The sequence below is a fragment of the Sprattus sprattus genome (genome assembly GCF_963457725.1).
Source record: "Sprattus sprattus genome assembly, chromosome: 7".
Lineage (NCBI taxonomy): Eukaryota > Metazoa > Chordata > Actinopteri > Clupeiformes > Clupeidae > Sprattus > Sprattus sprattus.
In genome coordinates, this window is record NC_137926.1 from 20,433,276 (window position 1) to 20,450,110 (window position 16,835).

A 16,835-nucleotide genomic window follows, 5' to 3' on the forward strand; every position below is an offset into this window, starting at 1 on the left:
GAGCAACTCGAATACTCAGCACACCAAAGATGGCTTCTTAATAAGAAGCATAAAATTCCTTTGAATTTAGTTGTGCAAACAGTTTGCATACACAATGCAGTAAACAGTGTAATTGTATTCTGTTCACCCTCTATATCAAAGCAAATGTCAGCATGCATTATTTACTTGGGCAATTACTTGCAGAGGGTCTTTTATGTCAGCTGCGGTGGTGTTGGGGTGAGGGGTTGGGAGATGGTGGTGGTGGTGGTGGTGGTAAACAAATCATACAATATTTAGAAAACAAACATACTGTTCCTTGAATTGCAATACAGGGATTTTTTTTCTGAGAGAGAATGCATTGGTCTTTGAAAAGCATTCTGAGATGTAGCAGGCATATCAATGGGGTATGTTTATGGGTCCGGAGGAATGCATTGTTGCTGTGTTCTGCATTGTCTTGAATGTCAAACTCTCCAGAGAGTCCTGACATTTACTAATGCCCCCCACCCACCCACTCATCAACCCACCCCCCCAAAAATGGGGGGGTTGGTGAGGAGACCAGGGTGCCTTAAAGGAGATGCAGCATGAATAGACCAATACACTCAAACCCAGTGTTCTGTGGTTACATCTTTTTATTTATGGTATTCTGTTCTCAGAGGGATTGTTGGGGAAGCATTGTTTAAAGCAATTGCCTGGAATATGTATGTTGTGACACACTTGATACTAAATGTCCAAAGGTTTCAGATGCTAGAAGATAAACTAGTAAGGGAAGTAAGGGAAATGATGTTACCTTTTGTGAAATATAGGTTGTGACAGAGTGAGGGAGGTAATGAGAAGAGATTGAAAGATAGAGTCTTTGTCGTGGCCTTTGAAGAAAAAAAAAAATCAACAGGCTTTCTCGTGCCTCAGGGCCTGGATGAACTTACCCTGGTGACTTCTTAAGAGAGGTCATGGGTACTAACCGAATTTGGCCACCCAATGCCCCTACCCCCTCCGTCTCCCTTTCTTTTGCTCACAGCTCTTTTACTGAGTGTATCTGCGTCGGCTGTGTTATGAAACTTTATTCATGACAACACACGAAAGGGTTTTAATCCAACTTAAGACCTTGGCTGATGTGTTTTGACAGGGGAGACTTTGCCAGGAAAAAAGGCTGGGGGAAGCTACTAGGGGGAGAGAAAGCTGCTTTGCTAGTTCTCCCTTTCCTCAACCTCCCCTCTTTCTCTGTCTCGCTCTCTCTATCTCTCTCTCTCGCTGTCTCTCTCTCTCTCTCTCTCTTTGCGCATCCAGCCATAACACACAAGCCTGAGAGGCCCCAAACACATACTGCCAATACAACTTCATAGCTCAGCCCTGCATGATTGATCATGCTTTCATGTTGTTTTCACACCTTTGCTTGACCGTGGCCATTTACCGTAACCAAATAGATAATGTGCGCAACTTCCTTACACACCCTTCGCTTTATGGGTCTATAAAAATGTGATGAATGCATTCTGAAACTGTACTTTCTTTCAGGGTGTGTGCTAAGGTCGAGGGGAAAAACCAGAGTATTTGCTCTGATAACACATCCCAGCTGTTACGGTCTGCGTGGTAGTTTTCCTCGATCGGAAGCAGAGAAACTAGATGAGTAAGAGGTCCGGTAGATAAGTAACTCTATCGCACGCCTCTGCCCTCTGCCAACTGACTCACCTCGCCGCCGAGGAGCTATTTTACTTCAGCGCGGGTCACTGAGACACTTCTCTACCCCCCACCCCGACCACCCCCGACCCCTCCTGAAGTGGATTGGGTCCTTGGTAACCTTTCCGTCTGCCGAATGAATCTGTTATTGCTCTCATCCCTGAAAGAGAGTGTGCTGAAGAGCTGCTCTCCTCTTCACCCTCCTCACCCTGCGCTGATGGAGATAGCAGGGCCCAGACGCTCCGACTGCTGCGCCACTCCACTAAATTTCATCTGCTGGCTCCACATCTGCTATGGAAATTCGCTTGGAGTGCGGAGAGGGGAGGGAGGAAAGAGACTGGGGGTGGTGGGGTTACTGAGGACGGGGGTTGTGGGAAAAGGCATGGGGATATTGCCAATATTTGCACTTCTGACAGCGGTTCTGGTTTTAAGTAATTGTAATTAAAAAGGAAGAGGTGATGAAACATCTCTGTCCAGTTTCATGGCCATATATTACATTAATCTATCATGACTCTCTCCCGACACGCTTTCTTGAGCTTCGCTGGAATGGCTCTTTTTTTCCCCCCGCGCTCGGCTCTTTTTCTTTTCCTTCTTGTGACTAGAGGTGCCAGTGACTGAAACTGAACGTAGCCACACGTGAAACAGATAAGAGGGAAATTTGAAGATTAATTTTTATATACCCACAACTACCGGGTTCAAAATGCCTTCCATCTTGATCCAGCATTTTTAACAGCATTTTAATTAGGCAATTAAACGTCTTTGAAAATGGCATATGGTTATAATTACATCTAGGCAGATCACCCAGGAAGGAATCATCCATTAATTACTCAAAGCTGGGCTCGGGGATGAGGAGGGACTTGGAATTGCAGTGCTGTGGATCGAGGGGGCTTTCAATCCTCTCCATGTCGGTCACCTTTATATAGTTTCCACAGAGCCCTGGGATGCCAGGCCCAAACCATATGAGCAGGGCTAGAGATCTGATCGAAGTTGGAGTAGGTAGGAATGAATGTGGTGAAACACATGACTGTGTCACTACTCACTCTGAAAGAGGATGAACAATGCGCCCTGTTGAAACTGGACTGGGACTACGTGCTCATATCTTCTCAGCAAACTAGGACATGCATGAATGGCTTTGTCACTCGTCACGAACTGACTTAATTCTGGCACCGCAAGCGGGAAGCCATTCCCTGTTTCTTACTCACTGGCTGTGTCTTTAGATCTGTGCAGCTTTCTGTGACAAAATACCCCCCTTGCTTGTCACACTGAGTGCAGATAGGTGCAGTGAATCACCTTCTCTCTCCTCACATGTGGGGCTCGCTCTTTCACTCTGACTGATGACACATCCACACTGCCCCTCCACCCCCCCAACATGCGTAAACACATACTCCCACACACACACACACGCTAACACACACACACACACACACACACACACACACACACACACACACAAAACCGCATACCATTCAGGCATACACACACATAGTGATACAGACGCCCACAGACACACCTTGCACCATACCACACTCTCACACACACAGACATCTGAGCTGCGTTTATCAGCTCGCAGAGGCGGAGGGAGTAAGGGATGGGGGAGGGGGAGGTCAGGGCCAGCGGGCTGGTGGTGTGTTTGGAGGGGGGTGGCGGTGAAAGGCCACATCTGTGAATGTGTGTGTATAAGACCCCCAGGTGACGCAGCGCAGGTGTCCAGCGGCTGTGTTTACAGGTGTGTTCTGAGATGAGGCCACAGCCAGCAAGGTGTTATTTATCAGTCATTAAGACACCATTTCAGTCCGAAATACAAAGAGAGGTTTGATCTCTTCTTATACCCCCCCCCCCCTCCCCCCCCCGCCCCCACCCACACACACACAGCTCCCCTCACTGTTCCATCTCAGATTACAAACTCGATATTCACAACACCTGTCGCTGTAGTAAGGCCACTGCTATATTTATAAGAGACAGGAAACGATCCGGCTCACTACCCATCCACTGTTGCGTGCCCATGATATAATGAAATTTATGTGACTGCACTCACTCTCAGTTTGTAGCATGCTTATGGCTTTGCAGAATTTTACAGAATTATTAGTTGTTCATTGATAAAATTATACTTTGGAATGTTTAGAAATTATAGTAAGGTGCAATATAGTGCAATTATCAATTTGTGTATTACTTAACATAAAGTAAAACAATACATTGAAAAGTATTTTGTGTGGTTAAGTCTATTGTCATATCCAGGCATGTGTAAATATGCTTTGAAGCCTCTTTTGGTCTGTCCTTGGTTATGCCTGCTGTATTTATATCTTTGCCATGCGAATGCTGCATTGGGTTCAGTGTTGTGTTTAGAGCGCTACCCTGAGCTGTCAGGTTGGAGAATGCAGAAAGTGCGTTGTGGTAGATCACTGTGATTCATGACCAGTTGCCTGAACCTCTTAGGCCTTCAGCTGCCCATGTCCAGCAAGAGGGAAATCTTAACACGTTTGTAACTCGGCAACAGACCACTCACAAAGAGACCTCTCAAATTAGCTACCTGATGATTGGCTGCTATGAAGTCTTACCAATATCATGACAGGCAAATTATATTTGCACCTTTAGTTTATGAAATTATTGCATAGACACTTACCTTTGAGACATGCATAGACTGCAGCTGCAGGATATTACCACTTTGCACTTTGGACTTTGAATTAAGCGCACAAAAGGCTGGAAAACTGAAAAAAAGTGAAACTCCTGCAGGTGTGTTTTTCCCCCTATTATTTCATTAGTATTCTCAATATGCGGTATCTACTTTTCTGATCAGCAAAGAATCTTTAACATTTCGCAGAATTCAGCCTAATGCCCTAAGATGTAATAGTAAAAATTCTAAAAGATTACATAACGTTAGTGACCAGGGTCAACTCCAGTGTGTTTGCATCCAGATGAAAGGCAGACAGCTTGAATCTAAATTATGAATGCACTTATGTCACTGTTTGTTTACTCTATAACACTGGCGAAGTGCAACACCAAGTGTTGCGCAATCCATCTGTGCACATGCCAGAGAGGTGTAGTGGTGGAGACAATAGGATGATTCATGGCGTAGATCTTAATCCCCCTGTAGAAAAAGGTGCAGCACACGATATCGAATGTAAATCTCTGCAATGACAGAAAAAGGGCCTAACCGTCTCCTCCCTCGTTAAGTCACGCACGCCGTAACTCTCTACGTACCCCTAACAAAGTTTGTCCAGATGCATTGTGGGACGCTCCACTCCGTTAGATTAATGAGCCTGTGTTCTCTGCCTGGTCAGCTGGGAAGCGACTCCAATTTGCTGCTCACGGAGAAGGCTAATGATGGCTGCGGAGGCCCCGTCTGCCAGTAGGACTGCGTCTGTAGCTTTGACCGTGGCACGGCCCATTCCATGCCAAGCATATGGACGGTTAGAGGGGAGGAATGACCTTGTGAGTAGAAGTGGGTTGTAGTCACGTTGCTGTGTGGAGTTTAGGCTCAGCAAGCTTTCTTTTCTTGCAGCTACACCATGTTGTATTGAAACTCAGCCATGTGGTTCTCCAGTGCCGTTTCCCTGCCCAGCTTATCTGAGTTCTATCCTACATTATATGGTGAAAAGCGAAATAAGGAGGCCTTAAATAGGCAATAAATGTAAGGTGGAAGAACAACCCATGAGGCCAGAGTTAAACAATAGCAAGTCTGAGGTGCAGTGAGGTGGGCAAATAAAGTCTTCCGAGTCAGTAATTACATATTTCAAAATGGTTTATGGTTTATTAGCTTAATAGCCAACCAACCGAAAGAGTTTCATAACTGGCTCCTACCTAAGCACGAACAAGTTTATGTAAGGGGTTATGTCATATCAAAGGTGACCTCAGCAAAATCTGCCTCAGAGATCTCACAAGTTCTCGTCCCTGAGGTCAGGGAAGAAGGCCAGAGCGAGCACATTTCTGCTGATGTCACCAGGAGAAAGAGCAGGAGGAGGCACGGACGAGGAGAGGGGGATGAGAGGAGGAGACGGTTTCTGGGAGTGTCATCTCCTCTCATGACACCTTAAGTGCCTCCTGCCTCCCCCATATCCAGCCTTGCTGCACTCTGCTGCCGGCCTCGGCTTGAGAACATCTGACAGAAATATGGAGGCACCCCGTGGACTGTTAAATAACCTGGGGGGGAGCTGTTTTTCCTTGGTGTAGCTGAATATTTATGACCTATAATTTAGCACCCATCTAAAAAACAAAGCTCTGGCATTGGCTTCATGAAAAGTAATGTTCTGTTTTAGAGATGGCTGTAAATAAGTTTATTACTCTCACCTTAGAGCCAGGATCACTTTTACCATCACAATGATGGGAAGATTTCCAAAAACGATCTGTCATCAAGTAGATATGGATTTATGTCATGTGTGCTATTTACTGTATGTATATCTGGATTTTATATATTTGACCATATGTTCTCTCTATGAATATCTAAGGATAATGCTACATGTTTACAAACCTCTGTGAACCTTTTCTCTGAAATTGCATTTCAAACTCAAAGACTCAAGAAATGCATGATGCAGATGAACCCATAAAAGGCAATTGCCCCTGACATGATGTCTTGCTAATGGGCACTTTGGTATAAAGCCTGGAGAAGTCTGATGTTCCTTAGGAGCTCTGGTTATCAAGACAAATGCTCTTTCTCTCTCTTGAGCAACTGCTGCCACATAGATACACTTCTGATTGGATGTGGGGTGACATGGTGAGGTGATGTAATGTGGGGCTATAGGATAGACAACAGATGCCTCATATGGTTCTAGTGTAGGCATTGTTCTGTTTGGCAAAACAAGCGACTCTAAAGAAAGTTCAAAGCAGTCAAGGTCATATAGGATTGAATCTCCTCATGGTAATTTGTGACAATATCCAGGTATTGAGTGATTTTGTTGCAACACTGAATGATCAAACTGAATATCCGCAGAAACATTTCATATCCTTCTTTTAAAACGGGGGATAATATGTTGTAATTCTAGTATGCAGTAATATCTGTATGGGTATGATGTCCGATAATATGAGGTGGAGGGCCTTGGATCTGGGAGCCTCCCATAATTAATTCCCTATTCATTAATCCCTCTTCCATTGAGGCAGCAATGCTTCAGCGGAAACCCAATGACTTACAAACTACCACTTATCCATTAGTGGCAGGGAGGAGCCGCCCCGATAAAACGCAAAAATAGTATCGCTAGCATTTGGTATCGACTTATTAGCCACAAATGGGCTGAACTGGATACTCATCTTGGTTGATTTAAGAGACTAACCCCCATGGTCAGAGTTACAGTAACCACTTCCAATGGCGCCACGCTGACGCATCGTATCGACAGGGCCGCTGGATAACATTGCACGGTGTCACAGTAGATGCTATATCTCGTGTAGCACTATGCTACATATTTACTGACCTTTTAGCAGGTCTTGTGGTGAACCACATGTATCATAGGCTGATATGGGTTGCAGATGAGGTCAAATGGAATATAGAGTGTCCATAGTTAGAATATGGCCAAACGTATTCCTCTGTGTTTAACAGATGAAAAACTTCTCAGTGTATGTATTCCTCTGTATACTGTCAATCAATTATAATGGCTAGTGTACTAGTTTATCAAGTAATTACGTTGCTGGTCTTATGTGTTTTTTGGTGAAATACAGTATGTACTTAGCTGGTCTTATGTATCTTATGGTGATATGCAGTATGTAGTCCTAGAATTAGTGGTATCATCTGCATAGAAATAACTCTTTACATTATCTACTTATGTCAACAGTGCCTCCTTTGTCCTTTGTTTTTTTAGTTTTATTTGATTCTCATAGCACTGTTCTTTAATACAAGGAACAGTACTGTGGAAATGTACCTTGGCATTGGAGTTTGTTTTTATAAGGCTGTATATCAGAGTTGTAACATAATCTTTCGGTTTCGTTTCCATTGAAGTAGATCAGGGGAACCAGCCCACATCCGGAGACTAGTGGGACTAGTTGGGCCAGATGAGGGCACAGCTGGGTCAGGACCTCAGGTGGCACGGCAATCTGATCTGCTATCTGCAGTAGGGGAACACCTTTCTCGTTGTCTCCGAATGAAAATAAAAGTAGCTACGCTGTTCCAAGAAATACTCTTATTTCCTGTCCCAACTCATTTAGAAACACCCGAATGGGTCACAAGATACTGCACACACAGAGAGAGAGAGAGAGAGAGAGAGAGAGAGAGAGAGAGAACGAGTGAATGAGTGAATGAGTGAACAAGAACGAGAGAGAGAACGAGACGAATACAGCACAGCCTGAAGGGAAAGCAGTTGACACTATCAGATTTAACCTGACCTCAACTCCTGCACCAGGAACAGGAACCCCTGGGAGGTCAGACTGGCCTGCGGGAGGTTTATGAAAGGATTCATTAACTACAGACGACGCAGCGACAAAACCCCAAACATTTGCCCAGACGTGCCAGACCCAGACATTAACATGCTGGGAAAAGGTCAGCTGTAGCCTAAACACTGATGGCAAAATAAGAGGATCGGCTGAACCTGGCACAGCCCCTGGGCATGAATTACTGTGATTCGCCGAAGTCTGTATTCAGTGCTCGCTTTGCTCCGTTGAAGTGGACATTTTGGCCAATTGATGGCGAAAAATCATCTTGATGTGTGCGACGATGCACCTAGTCAACCTCCACAGTATTCCGTCTGGGCTCTAAACTGCCTGGGGATGTTGGGTGGCCTCCACATTACTCAAATCTAACCTGCTGTTTGAACTAAACAAAGAGATAAATCATTATGCCTCTGCCTCATGTGTGTGTTGTGCCCTGTGTCTTATATCTCTTCCTGTCTCCTGGTTACAGGCTCGTGTGCGGACCCGAGGCCAGTTTGTGTGTGTACCGGTGTTGGAAGCCGCGCTGCAGGGAGCAGGTGTCATGGGAGGCTGCCTCTGACAGGAGAGGCCATCGCTCTGGGCATCGCCGCCATCACTCAGCGCTACAGAGGAAGCACTCCGAGGGACTTTGTTTTCTCAAACACCACGGAGCTCTCCTGTTCTGGGACTGTTCACTGCCCAATACCAGAAGAAGGAGAGAGGGAGAAAGGGATAAAATAAACCTGACAGAGAGAGAGAGAGAGAGAGAGAAAGAGTGAGGAAGGAAGAAAGAAAGGTCTTCATGAATCCCCAAAAGTCCTGAAAGTAGAACAGTATACGCCGTACACTCTCACTCTTTCTCCCCCCCCGTCCCCAGCGGTAGTCCTGAGGCGCCATGCGGACACTCCGAGCCATGGGCCCGCTACTCGTCTCAGCGTCCTTTCTGCTCCTGGCAGCCTGGGCCCCAGCCAGGGCCTCGGAGGACGACGTCACCCCGCGCCTCAGCTTCGCTTACGGTAAGCCAGGAGCTGCTCTGCTCGGCACACACAGGCATGCTGCCACACTGAGACACACACACACATGCTCAAACACATACAAAGATATTCACACACACAGTGGGTTGTCATGACACTGCCAAGCTTGGCCCCTGAACCACCCTGCTTCTGCTCTTACACAATTCTCTGTTGTTGTATGTGATGGAATCAAAAGAGAGATTGAAGGAATAATAGAATAGTAGAATGAGAGAATGACTTATAAAGAGAGAGAGAGCGAGAGAGAGAGAGGGAGGGAGAGAGAGAGAGAGGGAGGGAGAGGGAGGGAGAGACAGGCACACACATACACACACACACACACACACACAGTGAAGGAGTGTAGTCATGTTTACACTGTCTCTGTGCCCCACTGGCTGACCCATGTGCGTAGATCATCCATTTACTGAAAAGTACGCAAAGGGAGCTGGCCTCTGCGGCTGTTCCCAGACTATAAATAAGCGTCTGTGTGGGGTTGACCAGCTTTGGCCAGGGTGGGCGAAGCCTCTGGGGGGGGGGGGGGGGGAGCGGGCAACTAGCACTTGCTGGGGTGTTGATAAACGAAATGGGACGGAGAGAAACCGTCCCTCTCCGGGAGGCTTCAGTGGAGGGTCCTCTATGGAGAGACGTGGAGGCGGAAGGAGTGTTTTATGTAACAGTGAACAGCTGCATAAAAACACACAGACATTGTTACACAGGCATTCTTCCTCTTGAGCCCAGCAAGTGGCCACAAGTTGGCCTTTTCTCTGAGACGACATTAAACACACTTAATGCCCACACAATAGCCTGAGCGACAGACAGGAACACGGAAAGTGTCGTAGGTGTGCAGCCTTCTCCTCAATACCCTGAGACAGCGCCTGTGCTTTTAGCACCATTCAGAGTGATCCAACCTTGCACCACCTCCAGACCTCAATGGGGGCAAATGCCAAGTCTAATCCCTCCCTGTGAATGGTGGGTTCACTGGGGTGGGTCTCTTTCAGGTTTTAGCAGGTCGTTCTGTTGACTAGAGAACAAGCGCATTGTGCCCTGACTCACGCAGAGAACAATGGGGACCAGTTGCTGGAAACCCCATGCAAGTCTGACACGTTTGCACTTCTCCTGTCAAGAACACTCCAGAGGTTGCTTCACTGAAATTCCCTAATAGATGCCCAGAAATATTTCACTGTGTAGCAGAATATTTGGGAGTCTTTTTAGTACCACTATTTAGTAACCACTTGGTGCTTTGTTTTAAATCCATACATGCCTTGTATTGTAAAATAGGTATGACTCTCCAGTCTTGAGCATCCAACTTGCTAGACATGACATAACTGCTAAAATGACATACACCAACATATTGTAGTTATACACAGAACAGCATAAGACAATTAAACATGATTGAAGCATAATGATGGTGGAATTTACTGTTTATCCTCTGCACTGGCTGAAGTGGGTCAGACTATCCTCTGGCTGAAAACCACTGCCTGTCCCAGCATGCAGACTTTCTTTCTCTGTGTGTCTCTCTTTCTCTTTTTATCTCCCTCTCTCTCTCTTTCTCTCTCTCTATGTCGCTCTTTCTCTGTGTCTCTCTCTCTCTCTTTTTATTCTCCCTCTCTCTCTCTGTCTCGCTCTCTCTCTTTCTCTCTCTCTTTCTCTCTCTCTCTCTCATCGAGGGCCTCCACAACACCAGGTAATCTCTCACACCTGCCATCTGACACAAAAGGGCTTCACAACAGTCCTGATGGAGCGCCACAGCACCACACACACACTCTCTCTCACACACACACACACACACACACACACACACACTCACACTCTCTCACACACACGCACGCCATAAATCACTGCTGACTTCTCTGTATTGCCCTGCGCAGACAGAAATATTTGCTTTTTAAGCTTGATTCATGTCGCGCTCCTCTGCTCCTCTGCTCACCTGAGCACCCGTGTCATTTGAGGAGCGTGTCTTTTCTCTCCTGGGGAGTGCGTGACTACGTGGACTCTGCCAGCTCCTTTCAGCGTTAGCAGTGACGCTTGTTTTTATTCGGGCGGGCATTGTTGAGCAGTGAAAGCACCTGACCCGTATGGTGAGCGGCATTAAGGCAGTTGACAGAGGAGTTATGCAGACAGGATATGCCTTTTATTCCTTTTGTTATTTAGAAACAACATTGTGTGAATGCGGTTGCTCAGTGTTGCCTATCGCCTAAGGCTCGAGTGGCAAGGGTTGGCCTTGCGCTTGCACGGTGCCCATGTAGTGTTTGAGTTATGGCTCCCATGAGCGTGTAATTTACAAGTCCAGAATACTCAAACTCTCCAAGAAACTGGCCAGGTCACATTGACTTTGCAGGCTCCTGGACCCAAATGAGGCCTGCAAATCTGGGACAGTGATGTGGAACAGACTCACACGGAGTGGAGAAAGGTCCCAAGGGACCAGTGATGGTGTAACCTCTGTTTATGAGCTTGTATACCTCACGAGGTGCTCCTTTGTCCTGGGGCGATCGTGTGTGTGTACATGTGTGTGTGTGTGTGTGTGTGTACGTGTTCGTACTGGTAAGTGTGCGTGTGTCATTATTTGGACATTTATTGAAATAGGAAATGTAAAAGTCAGTCAGTCTTACCCTGACCGTATACTGGTCCTCAGAGCCAGTGGCAGATCCAATGCCATCCATGTCAGGCCCATGTCACACATGTTCAATGTATCGCAGCAGCACTCATAGATCCTGCCCGAGGGAGCACACTGGCACTGCACAGGGCGTCGGGACTTAGGGGTCAGGAGAGGGGTTACGTCTCCATAAGTACTCCAGACAACCCTGTGCTCCCCCTCCTCAAGACATTGCTGAAAACCCCAAAGGCTTGTCTGACACGTGTGGACGTGGCTGTGGCAGCCCAGAGACGGACAGATGGAAGGGAGGAGGTAGAGTGTAAAAGAGAGAGACATAGAGTGGGGGAAGAAGACAAGAGGCAGAAAGACCCGATTTCCTCCAGCAGAGCTAACATTTTCCTGGCCACTCTTCCCCTGCCCTCTCCCACCCCTCTCAACGCCCACCCACTTTAATGAAGAGGCTAATCTGCCATGAATAATGAATGAGGATTTGTGTGCGTGTGTGTCTGTGTGTGTGTGAGAGAGAGAGAAAGAGAAAGAGAGAGTGTGTGTGTTGTGGTGTGAACGTAGGTCTGGTTCTTATTATGCGCCTATCAGGAGGGATCATGGCTAAAGGGGAGGGGAGAGAGACCCGGCCCCTATCTGCTTTCCTGTCCACTGACTCTGGTTCCTGGCTCTTAATGCGGACCAGGGCGTAAAGCTTAGGCCCTCAGGGGCATGCTTTAAGGAGGACACCTGCAAGACATTCATACACTCTTAAAGAGCTTATGGCCCAGTAAATGACTGAGCGTGATGCATGTAGACTGTGGGGGGGATGTGGAGGAATCTAGTATAGCTTGGGGCACTTGTTTCATAGGTTTGTGAAGCATGGAAGGCCATGCTTGCCCTTGCCCTTTGGGCAGTGCACGTCTTCCACCAGGCCCTGTTGAATCGATCTTGCAGCACTAAATCAAGCTGACAATCTTGTCAAATGAGATAACATATCTTCCGAGCATGTAAAGTTAAATGTCCCCAGTATATGCCACTGTATATACAGGGCAGTGAAGTCCTTTGTGGGTGCATGACAGATTCCCCAATGCCTGTGGTCCTACTCGTCCTTTGAAAAAGGGGAGAATGGAGCGATTTCACTGGAGGTGCACAAGCGTGTCGTGTGAGACGCGGCACAACATGCATAAGCTCCTTGCTCAACACTTAAAGCCTGGGTGGCTCATTTGTGCTATCCTGGAAAGAACAATGCCGTCTAATTGTAGGCCATACATCCCACATACAGCCACAACAGCTAGACAAGAGCCCCCGGTGGATATGCATGTAACTCAAGAGGCAGGAATTTTTCGGGCGTTTATTTAAACTGGAGAACGGTGTTTTAATAACCTCTGGATGAAGGTGGCATGTTGCCATCAGCTGACATTCAGGCTTTGATAGGACAAGCGGCGAGATGATACGGTGAGGATTTGCAGTGCAAGCCTTCTAGTCTGAATAGGCGTGACGAGTAATTTGGAGTTTATTTGCGGTTCAAGAATCCTCGGATAAAGGAGCCTTAAGCCCGAGATGTGTAGCTGCAGCGTCAGTTTGTTTTCTTTTGTGAATCGCAGGGAATCTGGTGTGATTGCACTGATCTCAACATCAGCGCTGTTTATGAAACCCACTTTCCGAAAGGCACGGGTAGTGTGGAAGAGAGAAGGTCATTAATCACACCAGACAGACCTGAAGAAATAACATCCACATGGCTCTTGCACTCGCATTATCAAGGTACTGTTTGTGTGCACTTGTGCATAACTCACACAAGCCATACAGCTCTGGACTCATCCCATCACAAGAACTCTGTTGATCACATTTATGTCCACTGAAGTATTTGGGCATTAGGCTGACTAGTTACCTAAAATACCACTGACTGAGTGTCTACATTAGCAGGGCTGAGGCAACACTGAACTGTCCTGTGGCTTTCCGGATCCTTCTTGGCCCATAGCTCAAGGGAAGTAGAATACTGGTCTCTTATGCCCCGTGTAAAAAGCCTACACAAAGCCGTTGGGCTAATTGCCGGTTATATAATGTTTGGACCTTTTTCAGCTTTGAATTAGGAGTTTAATTACATTCTTTCCCCCAGTAAATATTTCCGAGGTGCTCATGAAACCTATAATTGTACCTACTTGCCACGTGAATTCTGATGAACATACTTTTTTTCCCCTCTTGACCCCTCTGCTGTGGGTCTCAAGTTTGTTTGCAAGTCCTCAGTTCCCCCTCAGTATGTTTTTTTTTTCTTCTTTTTTACTCTAAGGGGGGGGGTGGGGAGATTTCCCTTGCTTCACATACAAACATGCCTTGTGTTTGGCTTCTGTCCCTGCCCCACGGATGCCAAAACATCACCATGGTGTCCATTCTAGCACGCTCTCGCTGTTGTGCCATCTCACGCAAACACGGGCCACTCTGAGCGGCTCCTTACACAAACACCAGGCCCTGTCGCTTGCTTGATAAATCTCCTGGCTTTCATTCCTCTCTCCCCCCAATGCCTCCTTAATCCAGTCCAGATGCTGCCATCGCTGGTTCCCACCCTTTAGCTCACATCCCCACCCCGAGACGACCCCTTCATTCAATCACTTCAGCATTTCGTATGATGGATTGCTTGTTTTATGTAACACCACCACCAGGTGAAGGCGGGGAGTCCGGCTGGGACTCAACACCTCTCCGTCTGCTCGGCTGGACTGGAACGATGCACTATTTTCTAATCCTCTTCCTCCTCGTCTGTCCCTTCCCTCCATCTTTGCACGTACCCAGCATGCACCAGTCTTGTTGTCTCTTCCTGCTGCTGTGCTGGACTTCCTGTGAGAGAGAGGGTGTATGGAGGGAGGGGGGAGTGATGGAGCACGTTGTGAGTGACCCCAGCTTTGAGTTGGGTGCCCTGGGGAGAGGAAGAAGAGGGGGAGTGTTTTTTTTTTCCTGGGTGGGAAGAGGCACTTAAAGTGCACTGTATCAGTGGTTTCTCCTTCCCAGGAGTGCCACCCTGACCACTTCCTCTTAGTAAGAGAGCGTTTTTAGGGAGATTGAAGGATGGTGTGTTCTTTTTATTGGATCTAAAAAAAAAAGAGAGCGTATGCTTTCAGGGCCCAGCACTTTGTAAGGACAACAGACCTTTAATAAACTTGCAGGAACATGCGTTAGAACTAACTCTGCAGATTTATTGGCTGTTCTGGCAGTGGATTTGTGCTCTGATTTGTGGGGGTGTGTGAGCGAACATGCAAAAGTTAAAGTAGATTGCTTTACAAGTGTGTGTGTGCATGGGCGTGTGTGCACACGCGTATGCGTGTGATGTTGTTGGATTGATTTGTCTGTATACTCTCTGAGAAGAAAGCAATATTTATTTTGGGAAGGTGAAGGATAGATGTTTGCTGATGCTCCTGCTGATCTTGATAAAAAAGGGGTCAGAGTGTGGAAGACAAAATAAAACACTAGCCAATGTCTTCTGATTTTACCTATGAGCCTCTGGGCCACCATCAATCTCTCTTTCATGCACAGCTGCCAAAAACACAAGACCCAGATTGCAGCTGGTTCTGGTCCGTTCCCGAGTCAACCATCAGAACAGTGCTTTTGTTTGTTGTTTTAAACATATGTTTGCCTGCACTTTATAAAAAACTGCAGCAACAATACAAAGACCATAAAAGTATTTATGAGAAAAGAAATGGTGTTGTTTTGAGTTCTCACACAAATCCTCCAGGTGAAAAAGAGATGGTTGGAAAGAAAAGAAAAACAGGTTTTCTGAAAAGCTCCCTTCTCTAGGCCCATCTGTTTAGAGTTAGCTGTTACTGAGATGTCTCTGTTTTGGATGATATAAACCCCAGAAGCTTCAAGAGTTTTTTGTTTTATTTTTAATTTTTTTTGTCAGAACACTCACCTTAAGATTATGTCGATGGAAGAATGCGTGCTTTCTTGCAACTGACTCGGAATCAGCCCCAGAGTCAGTCAGTGCCTGGGGTAAGTTTTAGCCTCCCAGGACTGGAGCTATTGCCCCCCCTCCTCCCCCCAGCTGCCCCATGTCTGATCTAAGATCAGAGTTGCTCATCAGCTCTCCTGTGCAGAGCCGACTTCTTTAGGCCCCTCTCTCCGCCTCACGTCTTGTTTTGCCCTCGGGCAGCGTGCCACAGGATTTATCGCCCTTGAAAAGAACAAAAAAATGAAAATAAAATGTGGGTCATGTTTGTGGACAGACCACTGGAAATGGGGCATCAGACTTCCCCTCCATAAAAGATGGGATATCAGGTTTTCCAAAATGCACTCCAAAAGCAAAAACAAAGAGACGGAGTTGAAGAAAACCAGGAGTAGGGAGAAAGAAAAAGAAGAGGGGAAGAGTGAGTTATTTTTTTTCTCCGTCCCTCTAGGTTGTTTGCCGTTCAGACAGGCTCTAAATTAACAAGCAGTGTGAGCAGAGTGTGTGTTTCATACACACATCAGGGGGTTGTCATTCACATTACACCTGGTGATGACATCATTGTTCCCTCAGTAATTAAAAAGCAGCGTGCTGGTGGCACAGATAAAGCCCTGACTAAACATGATTCAGCGCTCTGACTGCTCTGCTCAATGAAATGACCCTGTGTTTATCCAGAGTGATCATATCCTATTGTTCTTTGCACTTGTCGTTTTTCTTCACCAAACATTGCAGAGGTTGTTGCTCATACAGCCACAGTTGAAGTGCTTTCTTGTTACGTACATCTTAAGAAAGTATTGAGGCTCTTAACCTGCAGGCATCTTTAAGGCACAGTGATGTTACTGTAGTTTATGAAGGGTTGGAATGAGTAGAATGAGTGTTTGTAGTTGCACTTTCTTTTTTCCAAACGTGTAATTTTTTTATAGTGTGACGTCTTATTTTGAGCGTAACGGGTAATGACATTCAGGCCTCTCTGAATGAAATGCCTCGAATGAGATTATGCCTGCATAACAATTACCACTGTGTGTTCCAACATCACGGCGTGTGTCAAACGGAGAGAGAGGGCATGCTTTTAACATCTGCACACGGGGGCTTGGGAAAGCTGATACCCATCAGAAACAGTAGGCATTTACTTAAACCAAGCTGTCTGTTCCGATGCCAAACAAAACGCTGCTCCTTTGATCCGGCGCACTGAGGGCCAGATTGCTACGCGCTCGCCTCTCTCTCTCCGATGGGATGCTCGGTGTTACTAATTAACTTTGGGCTTGTGCCGCGGAAAAGACCTATCGGGAATTCCACTCCGCTCCAGCAGGCTACAGAGGGCTTTCTAAGAGCCTAA

At 46.6% G+C, this 16,835-nt stretch overlaps 1 protein-coding gene across 1 annotated transcript in view; it reads left to right on the plus strand.

Moving 5' to 3' along the window:
• sema4ba (sema domain, immunoglobulin domain (Ig), transmembrane domain (TM) and short cytoplasmic domain, (semaphorin) 4Ba) overlaps positions 1–16,835 on the plus strand; it is a 52,919-nt gene that overhangs the window by 12,386 nt on the left and 23,698 nt on the right. Inside the window, exon 2 of the mRNA XM_080842043.1 lies at positions 8,468–8,993. Within this exon, the coding sequence (XP_080698169.1) occupies positions 8,873–8,993 (121 nt within the window). The 5' untranslated portion in view covers positions 8,468–8,872. The remainder of the gene's footprint in view (positions 1–8,467; positions 8,994–16,835) is intronic.